The sequence below is a fragment of the Homalodisca vitripennis genome, chromosome 6 (genome assembly GCF_021130785.1).
Source record: "Homalodisca vitripennis isolate AUS2020 chromosome 6, UT_GWSS_2.1, whole genome shotgun sequence".
Lineage (NCBI taxonomy): Eukaryota > Metazoa > Arthropoda > Insecta > Hemiptera > Cicadellidae > Homalodisca > Homalodisca vitripennis.
The window spans coordinates 59,934,258-59,961,659 of NC_060212.1; the positions used below are offsets into that span (position 1 = coordinate 59,934,258).

At 32.3% G+C, this 27,402-nt stretch overlaps 2 protein-coding genes across 7 annotated transcripts in view; one reads left to right on the forward strand and one right to left on the reverse strand.

Annotated features, from left to right (window-relative positions):
- LOC124364352 (GTPase-activating protein skywalker) overlaps positions 1 to 27,402 on the forward strand; it is a 372,369-nt gene that overhangs the window by 96,582 nt on the left and 248,385 nt on the right. The window lies entirely within an intron of this gene.
- The window catches only part of LOC124364351 (katanin p80 WD40 repeat-containing subunit B1-like), a 50,633-nt gene that overhangs the window by 21,904 nt on the left and 1,327 nt on the right, over positions 1 to 27,402 (reverse strand). The window contains 8 exon segments of the mRNA XM_046819741.1: positions 997 to 1,151; positions 10,224 to 10,380; positions 12,966 to 13,153; positions 15,864 to 15,989; positions 17,491 to 17,709; positions 22,516 to 22,560; positions 22,562 to 22,647; positions 24,368 to 24,517. Coding sequence (XP_046675697.1) covers positions 997 to 1,151; positions 10,224 to 10,380; positions 12,966 to 13,153; positions 15,864 to 15,989; positions 17,491 to 17,709; positions 22,516 to 22,560; positions 22,562 to 22,647; positions 24,368 to 24,401 — 1,010 coding nt within the window. The 5' untranslated portion in view covers positions 24,402 to 24,517.

Consider the following 27,402-nt stretch of genomic DNA (forward strand, 5'->3'; position numbering starts at 1 on the left):
GCGTTTAAAGAAATTTGTCTCACAATGTATTACGTTCATATATTAACAGACAAACCACTAAGTCAACCTTTGGTTGTGGTTAGCCACTTCGGGTAATATTAAAGAAAGAAACAACTAGGAAACTCAAAAATGCTCTTAACAATCAGATGAATCTCAATCAACAAAATTCATAAACACACTATGACATTAAGGTCTAGGACCAAAACATAGTGCCGGAGGTTACCTTTACCCTTCCCCCTCCCGACCATCGCCTTCCTGACTCATTGTTTAAGATGACTTGCTGCAAGGCCGCAGGAAGCACTCAATTGATTTTATTATTAGTATCCCGTTTTTTGCCTACACTGATATGGCATATGTTAGTGCTTTTGAATTCTTGTGCTCGTGACTTGCATCCTGGACAGTCACAACACCTGGGTTCAATTCTACTGTCTGGACTCCAAGCAATTTTGGGTATGTTTACACAAAATTGATTGTATGTTTACTTTTCTCTTCTTTTGATGTACTAAATATCTCCCATCTGACGAAGAGAATAGCTTTCAATCCTTAAACCGTATTATAAATTTTGTAACATATAACGATGGCAAAAGTCCAAAATCCTCTTATCCTTTCAAACATCCCATCATCAATAACAAACTTTAAACAAAGTATGACTCAGTGCATTTTCAAGACAATCGTAAATCTGTCCCCCATTGCATTCTTTGAACAAATTAAGATTTTAAGAATTCTTTTTGGGATAACATCATAAAAAATTTTAAATGGCTATAAATTTGACTTCTTGTCAAGACTTAGTAACAGGTACAATGACGTATCATTTCGGACAGAGAGTATAAGTTTACGGACACCTCTGGCACAACAAGGAAAATACTTATAACAATTGATATTAAAAATATTTCTTTCACTATCACTAGCCTAAGCTCAAATTTGTATCGCCTTAAACTTCTTGGTTTACTACTCTCGTAACATGGCTTAGAGTAAAAAACTTGTTAAGAATCTTACGTGCTCTTTTCTGGGGCGGGTTTCTTGGTGAAGCTCTTGCGCACACTCTGGCCGTGGCTAAAGGGTGAGGGAGGTGTGGAACCACCGAGAGGGGCAACTCTCATAAGGTCTACCATCCACAGTGATACAGTGGTCAGCTGGAATGATGCTCCCACCTGACGGAAATTGATTGATTTAAAATATCTTCAATTATAAATATTTATTTATTTCAATGAGATCCATATGCTGTAATTTTATTGTTCTCCTGCCTAGCATCTTAGTTACAAATTTACCTAGAAAATCTACTCATTTAAATAAATCTTTAAAATAACAGGTTAAACTACTTTGTCAAAAGTTTGACATTTTCTGTCTGTAATTACTTTTACATTTAGTTTTATTTACATACTTCTTTATATAATTAGAATTGAAAAATAAAAAATGTTCTAATTAATTATTTGCAATATGAAATTAAGTATTATACTATTTCCATTAAATAATAAGTACTTCAATATTTCTGTACCTGACCTCCATGGACAAATTCAATTAAAAATGTGAGTTCGCTAAATATTTATTTAAAAATACCAGCTCATTTCCGGAAGCATGGTTTAAATATCTGAACTATTAAGAATAGTTGTATTATGCAAATAAAAAAATTAATGTTTACATAAACTCTGAAAACAAGTTATTTATTTAGTAATTTACAATTCATATTTTTCTATTATTAATTTTATATTAGTAAAAAAATTGTTTCTTTATATGCAAAATATTATTTTGTTCTATTTTTGATGCAAAGCAGTATTTTGTAAAATAAAACATTTTTTTAACTATTAGTTTTAAGATACCTATAATCTTAAATAATCCTTACATTAACTCTTGTACTTAGTATTTATACAATATATATATTTAGTTTACTTTATTATATATAATTGCGATTCAACGTTTATTGAAATAAATTAAATTCGGCTATTGCCATTTATACAAATTTAATGAATGTAAATAAGTCATTTGACAAGTATTTGGTCTTCCGATCATATGTTAGTTTGGTTATTTAAACACATATGTGAAAGAAACGGCCAAATACAAAATAATTGAATCGTAAAAAGTGAGGGCTCTGTGGTGTAATGGTAGCACATTCACCCGGCAAGTAAGAGATCCGGGTTCGAGTCCCAGCGGAGCAAGTACTTTTTGCGATTCAATGTTTATTATTCAGTACTCGCCAAAATAAATGTGTAGACAGTCCAAAGATCGAAATTGGACAAGTAAAACTTAATCAGTTAGACAGTACTAAATTTTTAGGAATGGTTTTAGACAAAAACTTAACTTGGAATGAGCATACACATGCAGTTCTAAATAAATTATCTTCTGGGTTGTTTGCTTTAAGGAGCATATCAAAATTCTGTAGGTTGGATGTTTTAAAATTGGTTTATTTTGCCCATATACACTCCCATATATCTTTTGGTATTGTGTTGTATGGTGCAACAAGTGATAAAAATTTACAAAGTATTCTTCACATTCAGAAACAAGCCATTCGTATAATGATTAATCTGGAGGATCGTGAATCGGCAAGGCAACATTTTCAAACTCTAGGTATTCTTACTGTGTATGGCTTGTACATATTAGACACTGTGGTGGCTGTTAGGAAAGCTAGGGATAGACTTCCTGTATTGGGATCATCACATGGCTACTTGACTAGAAATCGAAACCAGTTGGCAGTACCAAAATTAAAATTAGAATTTAAGAGAAAAAACCCATTAGTTGCTGGAGTAAAGTTTTACAATAGTATCCCCGAAAATATCAAAAGCATTCCTAATGTCAAATTGTTCAGATTAAAATTAAAAGAATATCTTGTTGACAAAACATTATACTCATTTAATGAGTTTTTTGAAAGCAGTGTGGAATAAACTATAGATTATTGGTTAAATATATTAATTATACTTTTGTTTATATACATACTGTTTTAGCAAATTAACTTATGTATTTAGTTCTTAAATCTAAGTTCATACTATTGACACCGTTTATATTTGTATATTTATTCTTGTAATGTAATGTGCAAATGGTAAATAAAGATTGTTTTGAATTTGAATTTGAAATAAATTAAATTCGGCTATTGCCATTTAATCTAATTTAATGAATGTAAATAAAAGTCATTTGACAGGTATTTGGTCTTCCGATCATATGTTAGTTTGGTTATTTAAACACATATGTGAAAGAAACGACCAAATACAAAATAATTTAATCGTAAAAAGTGAGGGCTCTGTGGTGTAATGGTAGCACATTCACCCGGCAAGTGAGAGATCCGGGTTCGAGTCGAGTCCCGGCGGAGCAAGTACTTTTTGCGATTCGTTTATTGAACGTTTATATATATATATATATATATACTTTATTATATATATATAAAATGACAATATACAATATAACATGTATTTACTCTATGTCCAGATATTGGAACAGCTGTTTGCCTTATGTTTTTTGTTCACATGTCTCCCTGACTGTTCAGCTGTTCAAGAGTTCAGTCCATCCCTCTTTCTTTATTGACAAGCTATCATCCTAGTAGTGCAGTTCAGATGGTTTAGTAATTTTATATTACTTTTTATAATGTCCATAGTGTAAGTAATAAGTGTTTTATTAGGGAAAACACTGCAATCACAGTGAGGTAGATTGTGGTGATTTAAATGTAGTGTAATGATTGCTGGAGGTGGATATGCTACCAGTCTTGATACTGTGTTATTAAAGTGTTTTTGAATGGAAAGTGTTCACTAGTAACTCTTAGTTTTGTTTATACTATCAGTAAATTGGGACTAACCAGTTGAGAACAAAATTATGGTTTTGTGACAGTGAGAATTGATTAATGTTTCCCCTTTTATTACAAAGACATAATTAACCTTAAAATTAAATTTAAGAAGTTATCTGTTTCGCCAAGTTTTTTTTTTAATTTTGTGAAACATTTTTAAAAATAACTGTGACTAAATAATATGAAGTGTTAAGAAATGCAAGTAATGAACAATTATGTTAAGAGTAAACATTTGTCAATAACCAGGGATAACCTAGACCTGCCAGCTTGGTCATGTTTTGAAATTCAGTAATTTTTATTGTATGTACTCTGCAATACAATAAAGGCAAATTTGTTAACATATTTCAAAACAGACAAAATTTTAAAATAAATTCCATATTGTAATCAATATAGCTTACTGTAATGTTTTCTTGAGAAATAACTTCTTCACAGGAAATGACACATGCTTGAACTGACAGGTGGAAAAGAAGGATTGAGTTTTTTATCAGCTAGTGATAGTTCAACTGATAGAGTAGTACACACTCAACCTGAAGTTCATCAGTTCAAATCTTTGTGAGGACTTTTATTTTTGTACCGAATATCAGACAGACTAAACTTTCAGCCATTTACTATCATTAAACATTTTTTAAATTATTTTTTACAAGAAAATTTTAAAATATTATTGACAATGATTTAGTAATTAATTTATTGAAGAGTTGTCTGCTAATGGATAAAATAATAAGTGTTCTCAGTGAATTCTACAATTAGTTTTGTTTGACTTAACAATTGTTAAGCCTACCGTTATTTGTGTGTAGTATATGTGCAAAGGAGTGAACTGTGTACGTTTTATTTAGTTTTTATCAAATGTTTCTCTTTGACACACCTGATTTACTTAACTTGCATGTTCATTTTATGATATTTCCGCCAATTAATACAAAAACAATGTTATTTATTATTCTGACAAAACATTCTTTGAACTTTCAATATTATTTCTGAAATTTTAAATTTAATACTATCTTAAATATTCTACTATAAAGTTACACAAAAGGACATTTGATATAGATAATACTGTAGTAATGATGAAGAAAAAACCAAAATGCTCTTGTGGCAAATGTTTAAAAATGTACTAAGAACATTAAAGCAGTTCTATGTAAGGATTGTTTCCAATGGTTTCACCGTAAATGTATGTACTACATTTGAGATTGACGAAAAGAAAGATGAATATCATAATTTGGTTAATGAGGAGTTAATGGAACAATTACAAAATCAGGACATGATAATAAAGATAATGCTTCAGACTAAAAATGAAATGAAAAAACTAAGAAGTCACAACAGCCAACTTGATATACATGTGTTGGAAAAGAAGAGAAGATCATATTACTTGAAGGGGAATTAAAACAAACAATTGAATTTCTTAAAGGAGAAGTCAAAGTAGGCAATGACCAAGAAATATTACGAGATGATGAAAGCTAAACTTTTAATCTTAACACCAAAAATTGATAATGGTGAATTAATAAAAATGGGTGAGATAGGCATGGTTAAACATACTAATGAGGAAAATTATTCTAGTATGGTTAAGAAGAAAATATTGTTGTAAAAGAGGGTATTGTGTTGACAACTATGGCAGAGATTTGTCGTGGTATGTGAACTCGCAACAAGACTAGCACAAGCCTGTTGGCTTTGTCAGACATAGTGCTGGCTTAAAAGAAGTTCTGGAAATGTGCAATAATTTTCAAGAACTTCACAAGGAAGACACTCTGGTTCTTGTGTGTTTAGAACAATGTGTAAAGAATAAGTCTCAGGTAGTCATTAAAGTAGTTTCTAATATTCTCAGGAGAGTTAATGGACACTGCAAGATAATTTTGGTGGGCTTGGCAACAAGGTATGATTTGGTGTTATTGTTGTGTGTAAACATGGAAGTTTAAATACTAACTCAATTCTTAAGGTACAATGTAAAAAAAATAAATTTAGTCCTTGTAGAGGCTAGTAAGGCTGAAAGGACTCTACATACAAGACACAGGATGTATTTTAATTTTAGAGGGAAAAAATTATTGTCTAATCAAATTATTAAAGCAGTAGAAGATTTAGAACTTGAGTTTATTCCGATTGACAATTCTAGTCCTGTTCTTGAGTCACAAAATTACATTGGATGTATCTCTCTGGAAAACTCTTCTTTGAGATCCCCACTTCAGTAGAATTGGGAAATCCATGAAAAATGTACAAGGCATGGTAATTGTCTTGATGTATCTTTTACATGATTGGAAAAAAAGTCTTGTCATACTACAGTGTGTATTAGACTATAAAATAAGTTACTACTCTCAACCAAGGATTTATCCTTTACTCTTTTTAAATATAAGTTACACAGATAGCTGACTGCTCATCTATTCTATGTTATCAATGAATTTTAAAACATGCCAACTTCAGGAATAAATGTTTAGCAAGTCTTGTAAATGAGAAAGATTATGATTTATTTATTAAGTGGTTTATTTGTTTAATTTAATTTTTAAATGTTTTATTCAAATCAAATCAAATCAAATTCTTTATTGCCTTTATACAAGTTTCACAAGCATGGCATCGTCAAATTAGAACAGGAACAAGAATAAAAATTCAACTTAATACTAAAAAAATATTAAGAACATTTCACAAATATAATATCGACTGTAGGGCATGAGTTATTATATTCAAAAATTAAAAAAATTAATTATGTTATTAACTCCACTTATAGGGTTATCTATTTATATTAATGTAATGAAATTATATTAATAATGAAATTCATTACATTAATAAAAAAATTAAGTTTAAGATTAAAGATTACATAAAAGACAACTTAAAACATTTAGATTCATACATTTTGAGATAGGCTGCAAAATTCAATAAATTCCTTAATGTCATATACACTTAGCTCTATCAACAGTAATTTTAACTTAAATTTAAATTTTTTATCATCTAGACATTTTATTTCATATGGTAACATATTATAAATTTTCTTACCTAATTCAAATGTCGATTTAATTGTTGTGTGATAATTACATTGCCTAACTCTAAGAAAGTTACTCTGTCTAGTAAAATAATCATGAACTGAGCTGTTAGTAGGAATTAGATCTAAGTTAGCCCTAATATACATTAACAAATTCAACAGATACAACGAAGGGACAGTAAGAACACCCAGACTTTTAAATAGAGGCTTACAATGAGTTCTACAGCTAACACCACATATAATTCTTAAAACTCTCTTTTGCAAAATTAAAAGCTTTTTTACATTATTATCACAGCCCCAAACAATTATTCCATATGACAAATGGCTTTGAATGTATGCATAATAAACAGACATCAATATATCTAAATTTACAGATAATTTAAGTCTTCTAATCATAAAAGTACATTTAGAAATCTTTTTACAAACATTTACAATGTGAGAGTCCCATTTAAGATTTGATTGCAACAGAACTCCCAAAAATGTAACTTTACTATAACGGACAAAGTTGCGTAAACTAAACTTAATGCTATGAGTTTTATCCATATTAAGGCAGAGAGCATTAGCTGCAGTCCAGTCCTCAGCTACTGAGTTAAAATGAAACAACAACTGATTAGCCAAATTAAAATTTGAACAGCTTATTTGTACTGCTAAATCATCTGCATACATAGAGGATGAGACACAGACATTGCTAAGAGCCGATGGCATGTCATTAATATATACAATAAACATAGTCGGTCCTAGAATTGAACCTTGCGGTACACCAGTATGCACTTGTAAATATTGAGAAAAGCAACCATTATGAAACACAGATTGAAACCTTTCAGACAAATATGATTGCATAAGATTAACAGACCTAACATCAAATCCATAAAATTTTAGTTTCTTTAAAAGAATAAGATGATTGATAGTGTCGAAAGCTTTCGACATATCATAAAAGTTACCAACCACACATTTTTTTGCATCTACATTTAATGTACAATCTTTCACAAAATTAATTATAAAATTAATTATAAGTTATTTATCAATGTTATTTCAAAATTTCTGATAGCAAAATAAGTCTTACATAGCATAAATAAGTTTTATACTATCAATTAACAGTAGCCTAGCCCAACGTAAGCAGTAAGAACACTGCTATGACAAGTTATGATTTGTTACACAAAACGGTGACCATGAAGATTGCTATATACCTAAAGACAATAAAGATTTGAACATTTGAATAAAATTTTAACCTATTATGATTTTATTTACTTATTTTTGTAGCAGATTCTATTGTAATTACAAAGTATGTAAAAAAAAATCTTAACCTCTTTTTTCTAGCCGATTATTATCTGACCAACCATCTAAAATCGGTTATGGCGATGAAGATTCTGTGATGCAAGACCAATGGAATAATCAGTTATATTGAATTTCTGAAAATGAGTAGAGAATAACATGAGTATCCAGACAAACTGTTTATAGTACTCCTTCACTGTCTATTTGTGACTCAACCAGTGTGAGAGTCCTTATTTTCATCAAATCAGATTAACTGGTCCTCTTTGTTTGCTGGCTTTCACAACACGTTTTGTGTCTCAAAACATTTTGGTTTCATTTAAATAGTAATTAATTATCATCTTAAATCGATAATAAATTGACATTTTAAAATATTTTCATATCCACAAAGTACCACTGTGTGAAATTATATCAGGTGATCAATTCCTGGGCAAAAGACAAGCACTAAAAATGAAGGGCAACAGCATGAGTAAGCTTTTTGACATTCACCTGCAAGAAATGTTGCCTTTGAAAGCACTAGATCTGGAGAGAGGCTTTCTGTGTTGGATAATCAAGTTTAACCCTTTGAGTGCCACAGCGTCGCTAATTTTGACGGTACGAAAAGTGCATAAAGTGCCAGCGTCGCCAATTTTGACGTTTCATATTTCGATAATATTTTATATAGTACAAGATTATTTTGGCTAAATAATCAGACGGCTGTATTCAATAGGTTCCAAACTATCAATAAATACGAGTTTTATGTTGTTTCTCTATTATTTTATCTGTGAAACTTATGTTGTTTGGGTAATTATCAAGAAGCCACTATTTTTGGACGAGTTTTCCTTATCGGGGACAAAATAAATTACAATATTAAAAACAACTGACTTTATTTAACCTATTTTGGAATTTACAAGTTATTACGACAATCAATTAAATAAAAAACTATAAGAACAACGTTTCATTATTCGAAAATGTCAGGTCATTCGTGTGTCTATTTGGAGCCGATTTGGAGATAGGAAGTATGACTCATCGAGTATTTTTCGATTCATTATGGAAGAAGGAACGTATAATGAAGTTTATTTTGATCTCTGATAAGGAAAACTCGTCCAAAAATAGTGGGCTGTGATAAGTACCTGTACGATGATTCTGTCTTCCAGTCACGCGATGTAGCGGACGAGTACAGTGTTGCGTAACGGCCTTTCTTGTTGTTTATGTGGCGATAACTAAGCATTTGAGTAAATACAAAATAAAATAGTAACTTATACAGTATTTTACTGTATTTCTTTACAAAAGTAATGTATGATTTGAGTTGTGTTCAAGCGAAAAACGTGAATTTTCAGTGTACATATTATTAGGGTTATTATTTAGTAAATGTAAACTTGTATGTAAATATGTTAGCAAGTATTTGTTTCTAAATGTACTAATCATATTTATTTGTGTTGTATTAATGTTTTATTAGATTTATTGGGAAAACTACATCATTACTAAGTAATTTCTAAACTCTGACAAATGAAGTACAGTTTATAAAATGTTGGTACCGGGCAGCATTTTGTTAATACATACAATGCCATGTTTTTAAAATTCTAGAATAAGATATTACACATGGGTTTATTTAGAATCATATGGCCTTTATCATGGTATAAAGAAAAAAATCTTAAAAATACCTTATACACACAAATTAGGTCGAAACTTAACTTTTTATACGAAAGTAAAAAACTTTTTTTATAAATACAAAAATTTTTATATTTTTATAAATCAAATTTTATATTTAACGATATGTATCATATTCTGCATTTAATAAGAAAAAAAAAACAACAACAAAGTGATGGAAATCTGTTTGGTAGTTATTTTACAACAGCCTTTTTCCCAAAAGCTTACAAATATGCGAAAAACAGCGTGGCACTTTATGCATATGCCTTCGGAAAATACCCATGGCACTCAAAGGGTTAATGCAGACTTGACACTGTCATCCCCACCTTCACAAGTTGAGAGACTTCTATAGAAAATCTATGTGAAAGGTATGTAAAGACATCAGAATATGTGATTTTCTATTGACTTTGCTGAAACACCATTTGAGGACCATTTGGTACTTCATTGGTAAGTTACAGCCCTTCGTCAAGCTCCTTGAACAGGTCAAAATGTACTGAAGAACTTTACACTGAGAAGTGCAAAGAGCCCTTGAGGCTGATGTGCTTTGGATTTCAGTTCATCAATAGAATACAATTGAATACATAATATTATGGCTCTACTCACCAGTCTGTTGGGACCGTACCCTGTTGAGATATCTTGTACACGTCCCCAGTTGATGGGTACAATCTCTAAGGTACGGGCAGGTTCCCATCCGATCACCTTGAGCACATCTAGCCCACCACCATATAGACAGTCTCCATTGTTGTTGAAACACATGGATCTTTAACAAACAAACGGAGAGTCAAGTGTACAGTTCATGTTATATTGTTGGTACAGTATAAGTACCATAAAGCGGGCACACTAAAACTATTAAAACTGATTGAAATATAAAAATTATTTAATCAACACTAACTAAAGCACTCATATTCAGATCTCTCAATGTTAATTAAAATAATATGGAGGTTAAAGAACGCTTTTCAGAATATTTTAAATTTTATCTAAGGCAAGGAATCCCAAAAAATGATTAAATTAAGGATTTAAATGCCTTAACACTTATAGATACCACTAAGCTTAGATCTGATCAACAAAAAACTAGCTATAAATGCTGTAAATCTGACTCTTTGTTATATAAAGTTTCAAAAAATAATTTATTTAAATATTTACATTGATTGAAAGTCATTTTTGTATGGCAATTAGTAAACAATGCCAATAGAGCTTATATTATATGACTAACATAAATTATTTTAAAGCAATTTTATATTGAAAATACAAATGCCATCCAAATTTGGCCATCCTTATTTTATTCAATATCACAAGCAATTTTCCCGGGAAGTTGGCACTAGTGGATGTATTTCACCAACTTACAGTTGTTTTCTACTATTTATTTGTGCAATCAGTATGTCTAGTGAGACTTAACAGAATATTTGGCAACACAGTTTCATGCAGAAACTTCACCACCAAGGTGCCAGTCACTTCTGATTGACACTTATCATGACTAAAGATCAATTCCAGAATAACAAAATTACAAATGGGTAGTTGCTTAAATTAGTACCATAGGCGAAGCACTAATGAATACAACTCAGGAAAATATGCAAAATAAAGTTAAGAAATTTGTAGGAGAAAAGCTACATCACAATCGTTAGGGCCTCAACAAGCACCATAAAGAAACTTTATCCCACAGGGATCACTAGATCATATTTTAAATGCAAATAATTTTACAATACATTTTTTTTCTCTCCATATATAACAAATTACCTGTAATTACCAATATTATCAAAGTGTAAAATAATTCCAAATGATGCACTGATACTTCAATATGACCATATTAATACAATGCACCAATTCAATACAGAGAATGGAAGCAGTTCGTAACAGTCTTGATCAGATATGATAATAGGTCTTCACTGTGAATCAGAGGAACTGAAAATCGATGATGGAGCATGTCTCTCCATGGGATTTCACTGAGTGATAGTAAAGCCTTTTCCACAGGATGTCTTGAGAACGAAATGAGCCATAGACTTAAATACAGAGGTACGGGGGGGAAATAAAATAATAAATCACAGGCCACCTGCAGGAAATACCAACGATGTGAGATACCAGGAAATACCCTGCTACCGTGAGAATTGGGATGTCCAAACTTTCTCAGAAATACGCAGGGGGGAGGACAAAATTGAACCAATGGTTTATTAGAGCCAATGAAATTACAATAAAGCCTAAAGGGCAACACCCATTCTAGAATGGTGGAATTTGATCCGAGAGAGAAAAGTCAGTCTTAGCTCAAGCCTTTGAGGCAAAAGGACAGTATCTTGGGTTACAAAATGACCGGTATTGTAAAGGGTTAAAGTAATAGCTCAAACCTCTGAGGCACGAGGATCGTGTGTGGATCTTATAAAAAACTATCAGTATTACACAGTGTTAAGAGAGTTAGCTCAAACCTTTCAGGTGAGAGGATCGTAACTTGGGTTACCAAATTATCGGTATTGTATGGTGTTAAAAGTCGTAACTGGAACAGCTGAGTGTCAGGATAGTACACGTAAAAGAACCACAGTGTAAGTGTTGCTACAAAGGTCACGAAGCAAGTTTCATTACTCAAGTACAAATTTTAAGTGGAAACTGAGAAGTGTTGTGTGCCGGAAATTTGACTTGAAATAAAAAAGAAAAATCTAGGTGAATTGAGTAGTCTCGATTTAATTTGATTGGTTAAATGAACTATACTTAATCGACAGTGTCGTCGCTTCATCATTGTGACCATTCACATTTGGCAATTGTTACGAACGTTTACCAAGGAATCGTTCCAGTGACTTCACTTAGTATTAAGCTTCAACTTATTTGATTTTGAATTTAATAGTTAGTCACTATTATTATCGCTAAGTTGATTATTATTTCACAAGGATAAATAAGAATCATTAATCTAATATTGTAATTAAATAACGATAAACGAGTTTTAGTATTTTTATAATTATACTAATAAAAGAATAAAATTACAAAACTGTAACCCTAAGGTTCATATATAATTTCCTACAGTGATATCTAACTGATTAATAAGTCGGCAACTAATTAACCAATTAATTTAATAAAAGGAAAGATGGAAACATTACAATATTTCATGAAACTTCAGTGAAGCCTGTTAGGCGACATTTGTATAAAAGGGGTCATAAATGCTTAAATAAGGACTATAAAAGTGAGATTAATCAATAACTTTTACCTTGTTTAATGTAAATAGGATTTTTATCACCTTTTGGTGATCTTATAAGATAACCCTTGACTAGCACAATGGATTGAATGGATCTATGAGTTAGGTCTGATAGAATGTTATCAGACCTCCACATCCATAATTCACTGCTAGCTGAAGAACAAGTATGTCACCTGATGGCCATGGTCTCCTTATCGCTGGTGGATACCAGGGAGAAGTTCTCCAGATCGTAGAAGTTGACAGTTTTGTCACAGCTGGCCGATGTCAGCAAGAACTCATGTGGGTGGAACTCGACTGACGTTACTGGACCTGAGTGCTGGGAGAACTCATGAAGCTGCCTGCCTGCTCGGATGTCCCACAGCTGAAAATAACAAACAATTACCAAATGTAATACTGGTTATATGCACTTAAGATAAAGCTATATCCAGAATTCTGACAATTACAGAAATTATTCTATTGTAAAAAATTTCAAAATCTAAACAACACTAATTTATTGGTTGATAACAAATAGAATATAAAATATTTAACAAACTTCATTTACTAATTTCTGCATTTTTAATACTACCATAAAAAACCTATTGGAAAATACTATAGAATCCTGTTTAATAAGGCAACTTTTTCAGTATTTTACATCAAACAATTTGATCTATCCTTATCAATTTGGCTTTAGACCAAATCACTCCACTGTAATGGGTGTTGAAGCAATTATTTAAAATTTTCTAAGGTTAACCCTATATTTAAGAAAGGAGACAAGAATTTACCAGAGAACTACTGTCCTATTACAATAGTCCCAATAATTAGTAAGAAAAAAAAATAGTAAAATAAAATAGTTTTAACGATTATTTGAAAACGTTTTTGTTGTTGTTCACACACAATTATTAAATCAAACATTCATTACAAAATAAAAATGCAGCACTTTTTGTATTGAAAAGTGCTGTTAAAAGGTACATGAGGTGAGATAAAATATCAAACTTGGGCATAAGCTTTACATGTAACACATAAAAACAGGTCTTGAATAATTTTCACAAATTAACTATACCTCATTCCATAACTTTCCAATGGGCTTTGTTACATAATTACTGTACAATCAATGTAAACCTGTATTAATGATAAAAACCTATAACAGTTTCAATTGTCCTTTTGAGATAAAATTTTACTTTAAAATTTGGAGAGAAGATACAAAACTTATTGGTCAGTATTTATTTTCATAAAATTACAAAGAAAATTATAGTTTACAAGAAGACCTACACTATGAACACAACTGATAATAAATTGAGGGTCAATGGCACACTTGTTCAAAACGCACCATCACAACACGAAAAGCAGCATCAGACAGCACATGACGGGAGTGGCGGAAGAGTTTCTTCCTCCACCTTATCCCCATTCAGACTCAATACCAAAGGGCTAGTTACCCAGGAGAGTTCATTTCTGGCTGGTTTATACTTTCCAGTTGAACCCACACTAAGCACAGCAAAAACCGATGTGCCACTTAGATCTGAGCAATCTTATGGATGTTCAGGAGCGGCACATCACTAACTGCAAATGTCAAGATTTTGGGGTGAAAGGGTAATTCTATATGTCTAGTCTACTACGGGATATGACTGTTGGAGTGGTAGGGTTCGTTCCCTAACAGTCAAAGGTTCTTACTAGCTTAGACATAAGTTGTGCCACGCTCTCTGCCTGCTTTGATTGGAGAGGCTGGTTCAGTGTTGGCTTCTACGTCTTCCTTGGGGACGTGACCTGAGATTTGTGCCCTAAATTCTTCCTCGGGGATCTCGATAGGAGGCAGCCCGTAACCCCAACCTTAATCATCCAGAATATCCTGTTACTCCAGAAGCAGCGCAAAAGTCCTTATAGGCCTAATTGCAATTTCTAAGCTTCTTGTCCCAAGAGAACAAAAAAGAGACTAGTTGGCTGGAAACAATAGACAAAGATGCCAGAATTACCTCAACAAGCACAACAATAAGATCTTTGTTTTTAGCAGGAAACACGAAAAATAAATATAATTTGTCAGCACTTACGCGAATCTCGGCCACAGACGTAGATAAATGCCTACACCACTTAGGGTTTTCAAATATCTGTCTGATAACGTACTGCCTGAAAGCGTATAATTATAACCTAGAAACTCAGCAGGGTTTATTACAACTAAAAGAACAGTAGTATTAATGTATTGCTACTGTACTCTAATGGCTAATTATGAAACTATTACTCAAGCTATCGCCATGTTTCCTATTCCACAATTTTGTGTAATAGTAAAAAATAAAAATATTAGTGTTTCCAGGTATTGTGATTGGTATCATTGTCGCTGTTATCTTATCTTTCTCGAGAATCCCGATTACGGCCGCGCGGCATCACATGATTTGCACGGTACATAATTGCCTTTCCATTACAATTAAATTTATATTTCTGATCAGCCCCTCTAGAATTTGATATTTTACTGATAGGTACTATCTCGAGGGATGTTTTTCTTTCACCGAAGGTGCTGCCGAAGCTGATGGCCGGAGGCACTCGCATTTTGGGTGGCGGAGTGTGATCAAGAATAAAAACAAGTTTTAAGTGTTTTTTCAATAAAGAGTTTAGTAATGTTTGTTTTTGTTGAATTTTTGTGTGTTTAGAGAAATGTAGAGGTAAAACACGGAAGTACAACAAAGCGACGAACCAGCTGAACGGGCGGCGAGACTCTGCAATCACGTTATCTACTAGACCGCTCGACTTTGACCTCTGTCTGAGGATGGGGAGGGGTTTGCGATAAGACAATTCCTGTTTTATATTGACGAAATATTGTTCTACGCTAATCTAGTAATCAGTAGAAGCAAAATGTCAAATAACGATTCATGTCTGGGTGTGGTCGGTATAATCCCAAAGTACCTAATAATCATTTGGTAAGATTTTCAAAATAAACCCAGCTAAAAGGTGTTGCAATATTAATGTTAAATTAGAATCAGGTTGTGTAAAATGATTCAGAGGTGGTCCTAAATCTTTCAAGCTAAATTAAAAAAAAAAATTAATTTTCCATATCAAAATAATATGGTTTCTGGAGCAATTTAATCTCTCCATGTCTGAGTCCTTACCTTAACCATACCTTCCTCGCCTCCAGAAGCCACCCAAAGTCCATCAGGGCTGAACTTGACACTGTTCACACTCTGTGAGTGCCCTTTGTACGTGAAGATACAGCCCTTCCGTCGGACATCCCATACCTAAGGAGAATAACAAGTGCTGTATCACTCAAATACTGCTTATTTAACATGAAACTTATTGACAAAAAAAAAAAAATGTTGCAGCTGACTAATTAAACACTGCTTCAAAAATTTAATGAAACATTTGAGCTGTATTATTGAATACAGTAGTATGACACACTCTTAATAAACAAATATAAATATTTTACAAACAACATAAAAAACACCTTCACAAATACTGAGTGTGTTTTACCTGTATCTCAAGCCTCCCTGACCAGAGCAAATTCCTGATATGATCAAAAGTTTACTTGGTCATATTTAGTGAAAATTGATAAATCATGTCGACTCAGATGATGCTGTAATTGATTCAATTAATCCTGCATAGAACCAATTCTAACCCTAGATTAACGCTTATACCCAGAAGAAAGATACCAATTTTGTTGAAGTGACATGCTAAAGCATTGGAAATTACCTAGCACCAAGTGTGATGCTTAATGGTTGAATTCTATAAGCAGTTATTTGAGGGATAGAGAATTAAATACATTCATTCAACATTATTAAAACTAACTAGTGCTGTCAAGAAAGTAATTGACATTTTGAAAAACAAAATTAACAAAGCAAAAGAAAAACTTCTAATTTTTAAATTTTAAAGCTACATTCTTAGGCTATTGCAGTTTCTCGATTACACGTTTAAAGAAATTTACTGACTGGTCTCCACTGGTTAATGGTGTGAAGTTTGGTGTCAATACTGAAGTTCAAGAACAGCATCACAATGTAATCAAGAAGTTCATTCCGTGTTTATCGTAGTCTTAAAAAAAATTAGTGATGCAGCAAACATTTGCTTTTGTTTTTCTTTTTTTTTTTTTAAATCCTCTGTAAAAATTTATGGAACCTATCTGGCACAAGATTTGTGGTAGCCAAGCTTTCTTGTGTTTCAACATACAAACTTTGAGAAATTTAGGAGAACTGTTATAAAAGTTCAGTGGTTGTAAAACTGCAATTTTCACAAAATTTTAAATTAATTTTTGTCAATAAATCTTCAACAACCAGGTTAGGTCAACCATTGTGAACACTGCCCTCATTTCCACTTTTTATTTCATTCCCATAAATGTCACAAAGTTGGCGATGGATTTCAATGAATTTGTCAATAAAAACCTAATCACTGACCTCACTTCACATGAGGTAAGAATTTTAGTACAGCGCATATTTTTACTAGCGGCAGTGAGAAAGCAGGAGATATAATATGCTTGCTACCATAGCTCGATGCATACTAGGTGCAACATCACGTTACGATGATTTCTAACTATGCCCATTACCAAGCTGATCCTAAATTTCTGCTATTTCTTGACAACCCTCGAATATTTATTACTGAAACAAAAAGGATCTAAATATTTCATATTGTAACAAAAATCAAATCTGATTACTGGCCATGGATCCTTGGTTTAATGCCTGATCACACCTCTACCAAAATTTAATCAAACTAAAAATCGAATTCTCAAAATCTGTTCATGCTCATGTTTACCTTGACACTGCTGTCGAGGGAAGCGGAGGTGAGGAAATCACCATACGGATGGAAGTCAACGGCCCGTAGTCCTGAACGGTGGCCAGTGAGAGTTCGCATGATCTTGGTAGCCTCCAGGTCCCAGATTTTGAGCACTCCCCCTGCAGAACCGGCCGCTACTAACTCCTCCGTGTGGTTGAACCTCACCGTTTCCACTGATGTTATGTGTCCGTTCAGGCTCTGAGACACACACAAAATAATAAATACGAGAAAAAGAAGTTTTTTTTCTTTTCATTTAAGCAAGAACCTAGAAATTGGTACTTTGGTATTATCTGGAGGCTATTATTTTTGGAACAGTTTTTTTTTACCGGAGACCTAAAAAAATTACAATATTATAAAAAACAGACTTCATTTGACTTATTGTGATAATCACATGTCATTATGACGATCGGTTCTTGTTTTCTTCTGCTACCAAAAGCAAGTGATGTTGGCAAGAAGGCAGCCACGCTGTTCTTATCTACTTTTTAATATTATGCGGTATAAGCAGGTTTAAGTCAAGTTATCATAAATATGTTACTAGTAGTATCATATTTGTATCAGGTTAAAGATGACCTATACAAACGCTCACATGATTTTTCCACCAGAAGTGCGGGGTAGCAGCACCACCGAAGCCTACAGTGATGACCAGAAGCATTTCTGATCGGTAATTTTCCAACGTCAAATCACGTTATGCGATCTAAATTCAAGCTCAGATCATGTGAGTACTCGTAAATGTCGACTTTTAACTTTTATATTTATAATAGGTATGTATATGTACCCTATAACAAATAACAGATAGGGCTGCCTTCTTGCCAAAATCGCTTCTTTTCAGTAGGCAGAAGACAAGAAACATGGGTCATAATGGCATGCAATCTTCACAGTAAGTCAAGTTCTTTCTAATAGTTTTTGTAGATCCTCAGTAACAAAAACTGTTTCAAAAATAGTGTCCTCCGGAAAATACCAAAATAATGAGAAATTCCTCCTGATTGGATAAGGTTGGAGTAGGGGCCACCTCCTGTTGAGATCCTCTGAGGAGGGATAGGTTGGACTATACGTGTCATGACCTCTTGGAAGAAGTGGAGGCTAGCTCTGTTCTAAACACTTCCAGTCAAAGCAGTAGTCTCTCATACTAGCAAGAGTCTTTAACACTGAGGGGGTTTGACCCACTCCAACAGTCATTCTCTGCAGTAGACTACACCTATCAATCAACACCTATACCCCAATATCTCGACATTTATAGTTAGTGATGTACCACTCCTGGACATCCAAAGGATTGTCTAGATTTAAGTGTAACACATAGACTTTTGATGTACCCAGTGTAGGTTTAACTGTAAGGTATATATCAGCCAGAAATATAAAAACTTCTGGAAAAAAAAAGAAATTAGTTCATCTTATAAAGGGGTTCAGTAGAACCAGAAGTTACAGAGCAATACTCCTGACCATCCAGAATGGACTTCATTATGATGGCTTCAACATATTCTAGCATTTCCAGAATTTTTTATGTTATCAGACTCAAGTACTTAATTATCTGAATGTATTAAATTCTAAATTAAAGAGATGGTCCTGACACAAAATTCAACTTAAGCTTCCAGTCTTTGTACATAATTAATATTAATCCCCATTTATTTATTAGGAACATTATACTTATATTAACAACAAAGGAACACTATCTTGCAGATCGTGGTGACTAAGACCAACAAGTAAAATCTTATGGGTGATATAGAATATTTTGAAGTATAAGATATTTAGCAGATTCAGCATTCATTAGGTATATTTGCAAATAATGGAGATTTTACCATACCTAAAATAATTTGTAACCTTTGACATGTTAAGATTTAGAGTATATGAGCCTGTCCTATCTTATAATGGTTACTAAATATAAATTCAAATGATGCAAAAATTAGGCCTAAATACTAGGGTAAATATAATGAAAGTCATTAAATGCCCCAATGAAGAGCACATCCACAAGGCTGAAAATCCCATATAACTAGAAAAGTGACCAAAAGGAAGATAAAGACTGGTTTGATAAGCAGAAAGGCCAACGGTGGAGGACACTATTGAAATGCATGTTCACTGTTTTATATTCTTTCCTGCAAATATTTTTGCTATTTTCTTAAATTTGTGTTTTTATATTGAGGTGTCTGATATTTACGTAACAGTCAAATAGAGATAGAGATATCATTATCAAACATTTATGACAGTTTCTTAAAATGAAACACTAGTGACTAATAAAAGAAAAATCAATAACTCTCATAATATGCTTCATAAACTATTTTGAAACTAACAAATAATATTTTTTTTACTGCAATTAGTATAATACTTAAAAAATGTTCATCTATTTCATAGCTAATGTTTGGTTTCCTTCATAAATTCTGCAATCTACACAACTGCCAGTGTCTGGCAGGGAAAGGATAAGAATAAACAAAACTAAGAGTTTAGGTCCAATCTTTTTTTATATATATATAATATCACTCTACTTTATATTAAGTTTTTAAGTTTTTAATGTAACGGTTAGACTGCCTATGGGGAAATGATTATTTCAATACAAGATTTCTATTGCTTGTGCAATACTGAAGAGCTTATTTACCAAATGTAGATTAATTTCTGTGACAGGTTTTTGAATGACTTCAAACGTTACGAGTACAACATATTAAGATACCAGGAAAACTAATACGAAATTGATTAGTCACTTCAAATACAAAACGTACAGGGGTTTCCTTAACAAAAATATTTGCTGGTTGATATCACAGCATATCAGAGTTATCTAAAGCTCAGCTATTTTATCAGCTGATTACAAAACCAATACTGGTGTGAGAATTACTTTTGCTTTTAATCTATCAGTTTCTCAACACTGCCGTGAGAGAATTACTTTTGCTTTTAATCTATCAGTTTCTCAATACAGTCGATATCAATAAGTGTGAAACAAAACCCTGAGAATTTCCAAACTTACTGTTCAAATATTACTGTAACTGAAAATTAAAAATACTTTGCTACGAACTGATACTCGAAATAATGATTCAACTCTTGAATTTATTGTAGACCCAATTCTGAATATTTCGGGGTAATTGGCACCTAACGAGTGTTCCTTAATTATAATTACAGGCCACAACAAATGTTAAACGGCCGTGAGAACGCTTAACAGACAGACAGACAACCGATCATCAAGTGTTAATTGAGGCAACTCCAGCCTTCAGATATTCATGAAGAAGCCTTCCACTGAGTCGTTAGCTGATATGTGACCAGCCACTGGCATTGTACACAATTTACACACTAACGCTAACTTGCAAACACAACGTGCGTTCGCGTTCTTTGAGACTCAACTGAAAATGTAATTGTACTTTGATTTGAGTTTTATACAGGTAGTTTTTGTTTGTGTTATTGTATTCAATACTAGGTTACTTAAAAAATTAATTGTTTTAATTTAATGTGAAAAAAATGATAAATTTAAAGTATATAGATGCGCTACAGACTGACAATGAAAATATGATAATAATTTACAATGGAACACAGCACTGGAAGAGTGTGCATGTTATTGGTATGGCCAAAACAAGTCACATTGGGATTATGACTTCTTGCAATAAATTTGCAAACTGGTTCCATTAACTAAGCTGAAACGCTTGTAAAAAGTAGTATGTGGCAACAAATAAAACATACCTGGCCTTCCATTAGTTAAAGTATTAATTGAATAATATTGTTGTTTTTAAATCTTTATCTTTGAAAATAAAAAAAAAGAATAATAAGCGGTATTGACATTGATTGGAAACAGTAACTCAGAACAACTTTCATTTAAAATTATACTAAAATTTACTTTTTATTATATGTATTTTTCCTTACAACTTTAAATGTTGTAATTACATTTAGTTCATTAAAAACAATAATATTTATACTGCACAATATATTACAAAAAATAATGACATCGAAGTAAATTACAATGACCTTAAATACACAATTTTTAACATATTTTCTTAATCATGGGAAGAAAGCAAACTAAACATTAGCGACGAAAATATAATTCACTCAAACCAGAAGTGCTCATAGAGGTGCAAAACCTACGAAAGTGCATGCGAAGCCGCGGGTGACTGCTAGTACATACACACATATATATTTATTACAATATCAATAGTTACACAGTGTGTAGAACAAGTGAATTGGCAACCCTACTTCCCACATTGACTCTGCGACCCAAAATGGACGACAGACAACTGGAATGCTCTCTACTGGTTGAAAAAGATTGCAATGTAATTAAAAATGTCCAAATAATTATGTTTTCTTTTAAATTTAACTTAATGTAGTTTATACTTTGTTTGAAGTTTGTTGTACTTTGAATTGAACGATGGCAAATGTCCGGAAAATTCCTGTTTCCTTGTAGTTTATAGTTTCTTTCAAATCATTTCACCCTAGAAGGGAGTATTCAAGGTAATCCTGCTGATTTACCTATCCATTAGTAATAATCCTTGGCTTTTCCTATTAATTTAAACCCAATTGCGCATCAAAATGAACATAACCTTTTAAGCCCTGTAAGTATACCAACAGAGTAGAATATTTTCTAGCTCCAGATATTGTTTTACTAAATAATAAATTTTGGAATTGGAATTGTATAACTCGTATACATATTATACTTGTTCTTTGTTACTGTCACCTCTTTCATTAAAGTCCAGTAAATCTCAAAGATTATTTTTAGAAAGATATTCAACTACAGGTCTTCATTGAACTTGTTTCTAACACGATGATATAATGTATTTGTTTACAAACAACTAGTGGAAACTTAAAAAATACAAAATTATTACACAGTGACTGTAAAGGCAGGAAAAACAATTAAACTACATTGATACCCGACTCTTCACAAACAATTCTGATTTTTTACACACTCCAATATTCCATATTAAATGTAAATGGTTTTATTAGGGTAGAAGATTAAAGACATTAATTACCTCTACAGTGTGTTTTGGAATGAATTCAATAGTTTATCTTTCAATATACTTAAATTGAAGACAACCAAACACTCACCATGATGCAATTATTTTTGCCAATGGCCCAAAGATTGACTTTTTTTGTCATCTCCTCCTGTTACAAGAACTCGTCCGGACTTCTGCCCTAAGGCGAGACAATTCACGTTGGCACTGTGAGCTTTGAATTCCTCTGCAACACAACGCAACATTGTGAACAAATCTAGATACAGTTTTATGATTAACTCATAAAGAAGGTATACGAAATCCTAGTTAAAATTTGGTATTAAAGAACTTCTAATATCTCATTGTATAAAACCAAATCAAATCGCTCAAAGTAAAACCTGCTTTTAAGGTACTAAACCAATTTTCTAATCCTACTTTCATTACAAGAGAGACATAATAACAAAAATTTCTACTTTTGCCATCGTTATATGTTACATTAAGTAGATCACTACTTTTCAAGGATCGGAATTGTTTGTAGACCTGATGAAGAGGAAAGATTCCAATCCTCAAGTGTTCTATTCGAATGTTGAGATTATCTACAGTTCATCTTCCTCTTAAGTGCAGCATCTGAGAACTGGAGCTAAAATCAACATTCAGACTGAATCAACCCTTCCTACCATAGCTGTGTTATGTGTAGCATTCTATTTTTATAACATATAATGATAAGAAATGCTTGAAACCCTATTACCCAGACAGTGTGTGGAGAAAGTGTCAACTATTTGTTTTCAGTGGCTATAAAGTTTGCTAACGTTATCCAAGAGGTTTTGAGAAGAACTACGGGACAGGACTGGTTAACTGTTGATTGCTGACCAGTAAAATGAGACAATTCAATTTCACAATTTCAGACAATTTACCTTTTGAAATCATACATGGTCAATAGCAAACTTAACAAAGAGACCCTTGTTAAAGGTTGAGATAATTGATAAGAAACTACCAAGAAGAATCGCCTAGGTCTACATGACGCTCTGATAAAGTCCAAATGAATGACTGCCTTGTGCATTTTTCAGTGTTTCATTTTACTGGTCAGCAATCAACAGTTAACCAGTCCTGTCCCGTAGTTCTTCTCAAAACCTCTTGGATAACGTTAGCAAACTTTATAGCCACTGAAACAAATAGTTGACACTTTCTCCACACACTGTCTGTACATGTAAGAAATAAAAACTGCTTCAAACAAGAGTAATTTAAAGCTGTGTTGTATCAACGCAACTGTGCGTTGTCCATTTTGTTTAAATTTATGGGTACTTTGGTATTATCCAGAGGTCAATAATTTTGGAACAGTTTTTCTTACGGGAGACCTAAAAAAATACAATATCAGAAAGAACAGACTTTATTTGACATACAGTGAAAATTGCATGTCATTATGACGATTGGTCCTTGTTTTCTACCGAAAAGAAGCAACTTTGTAAGTCCTCGGTAAAAAAAAACTATTAAAAAATAGTGGCCTCCAGATAATACCAAAGTATCCAATTATTAGCATTGTAGGTTGTTATTGTTGAGCTGTACTTTTATAATAGTTTAAGTTGTTTTATGCAAGCCTTATTAGAAACGCTTGAAATTAGTATCTGAAAACTGATGAGAGGTGAAAATGTTACTTAAGTTGCTCTTTCACAAAATGAATCACAACAAGATCACAATTCTTAGAATTGTCCAAGGAAATAAAAATAAAAATTGTATATAATTCATGAATGTTCATTAAGTTATTAATGTACTTTTACATCTGTAAAGAGCACACACGTGTTCTTCAGCAAGTATTTATAACGTCATATGAAGACGGGATCTTATCATATACTACATACCTTGCCTAATTTCTCCTTGGTTTTTAAATGATATTTTAAGGAAAAAAAATCACTACAAAGAAAGAGAATTAATTTAGTACAGTTGTGTCAGTACAATAATAATATACTTACGGACTTTCCAAAGTCTCTTTGTGTTTGCTGCCATTGCCTTTCCGTGTTAGGCTAATGCCTTTCTGTGTTGGACTAGTAATAACGGCACAGTTAGGCCAGAATCTGTTCTGTAAATAGGAAGTCCAGGCACGAGTATATCTTGTAGAACACCTAAACAGCAACATTAAAGGGTAAATTTCACAAAATTACACAATTTCAGTCATATGAACATAAATTTAAAATAAACATACTAATAACGATAATGATGAACGGTTTTTCATTATTCATTCTGGGTTACCTTTTCACATAACTTTTAATCCATTTGACTCCAGCATTTTTTATGGACTTGCCAAAAATCCCAGAGTGGAAATTATGCTCCTTGATGCATAGTTGAAAAAAATATATATATTTTTTTTTTAATTTTTAATGATAATTTAGTTTTTTTTATAGTTAAATAAGTATACTTTTGGATACAATGAATGAAAGTTATTTTACACAAGTATAAATTAAAAACTGTATACATATACATTTATAATTTTGATTTTGGAAAAAAACTTCTGTGTTTAAAGACATTTATGAATTAGGTAGAAAAACATAGTTGCCCCTTAAACGCATACATCTCGTCCAACACATATTTTTCACTACATACACGCAAATATATAGAATCTCCTTTGTTAAGTACAGACCGTCGCGACGTGAAACTGGCCATAGATTCCATCCATAAAAAGAACAGTTAGGACCTAGTTTCTAACTGAATCCTAACCTAGTTGATCAACTCAGGAGGTATATAGTCAATTCATTGTATTTACATGAAAGCACTTGTATATGCACTTTCCTCTATATACTACAATAACATTATGTTTAACTTACACACATTTTTAAATTTATAAAAATTATTCTATAAAATAACATATACAAACTTGTAAATGTATATTTCTCAAAAAAGTAAACAGGATAGTACAGAAATACAATATTCAGATTTTATATAAACGTTTACCATTTAGACTAAGGTGTGAACTTAACTTTTTGCAGTTCTTGCAATTTATTCCTTTTTTATTTACACTCACTAGAGACTATTCTCTATAACTTGAATATTGAAAACAATAAAACATATAACCAACAGTCAACAATGTGCCATGCTGATGTCATTTGACAGCTGACACCAACAACTAAACTGCTCTATTTAAATGCCCTTATTACACCCATGATGCTAAGCCTACGTGAAATTGGCCAGTTAACGAACCAGGTTAGGATTTGTGTCAAAGAAAGTTTTAGTTTTTTCTATGGATGCAATCTATGGGCAGTTTCACACTGCTTGATGCCAATACGTGATACTAGGATATCAGGCAATTTTGTGCAATTATTGTGTCAATATATTTCATATGTTGTATGACAATCAGGCATTCCTTATAAAATAATAAACATGAAAACTAAGTGTCAGAAGGCTATTGTTAATATTACAAAGTGATAAGAAGGTTCAGAGTCAAGCGTTATCAATGGCATACAAGCATCACAAATCTTTGATGAATCTTTAATACATATTATAGACAGATCAAAGTATATATTTATCCTTACCTTTTATTCAATCTAGTACCTTTTTTTTGTAAATTAGTACTTTACCATAATCAGATCAAATGTATAGTCTTACAGCCTTAGAGTTGTCTCTGAAGTTTTCAGGCATAATTATTTACTCATAAAATACAAAATTATGAAAACTAATAAGTAAACACACTGTACAATGCACTAGCCTAATCCACAAAAACTAACTTCTCTGTAAAATAAACATTAAATTTGTTTATTTTTATATTGTACAACAAATATAGCCGACCCATATTACATCATGATATAACTTTCCATACAGAACAAAGTACTTTGAATACCTTCTTTGCCTTTGACCAGCACTGCTGGATTAGCTGTGTCAAAACTAACTTAACTTAACCAATATTTAAAAACTGTTCACTTTTAAAACTTATAAATTCTGTCAAGATGGTGGCGGATTTAACAATGTGGTCTAGTCAATTGAAAAAACTCATTGATGGAGTAAAATGGATTCTCCTTTAAAAGCTAGGAGTCTTCTCCCCTTAAATTTATGAACTCTAATTCCTTGACCCATCCGGAAGAGCATTGTATAGCCTAATTACAAGAACTGGGAAGCAGTCTTTCCTCTTGTTTTGTGTACAGTACGGAACATCTATATTATGCTTTCGGCGTGCGATGTGTGTTTGTGTCTTCTCTTTTGACAAATTGACTCAGTATTTTAAGATAATTAGAGTAGGCTAGCTAAAGGTTAAAAAATAAACCAGCACTATACTATATTTCATGTTCTTCCATTGTATATATGTCGTCATTTATAAAAAAAATTAATATTTACAAATTACACATACGTATTCATCTGTTTTCGTGATAATATTTGTCTTTGCCAGCTCAAAGGTTAGTAGGATATCTATGTAAACTAGGTCTATATAATGTAAACCTACATAAGCAGTTACCAAACACTAGTTACTTCTCATTATTTCTTGTCTATATTAAACATTATTATAAGTTTATAAAGTCATATTTTTAATAAGTTGTTACATCAAATTAATCATTTAATAAAAATAACCAAATAAAAAGTGTAGACCGCTTAAATCTATCCTACTCTACTCTACCAAGCTAAACAATGTAATTTTAAGTTTTGAGGCTTTTAACCAGTGTCCCACTAAAGTAATGGACATAACTTATCAATTATCAGGGTACCAGTAAGATTAAACGCCGGGGCGGCAAATCACGAATTTGACGTTACCAACGTATTCTGCTCACCCTCCTGAACAAAAAATATATATAGTACTATGGGGTGCAAATGACAAATAACATGATTTTAGGGGGTATATTGATAAGTGGTAAAGTTTCTAATGTTTTAATGTTCAGTTTGTGTGCTGTGTCTGGATAATCTGTTTACTTGAATATTATCTGCGGCCGGGACTGATAGCAGCCTGATAGCATACCTGTTATCTGAGTTGTCCGGGGCATAGGTCAGTTCTACACAAGATATCGTGTTCAGTAGGTCGGATTGAGTG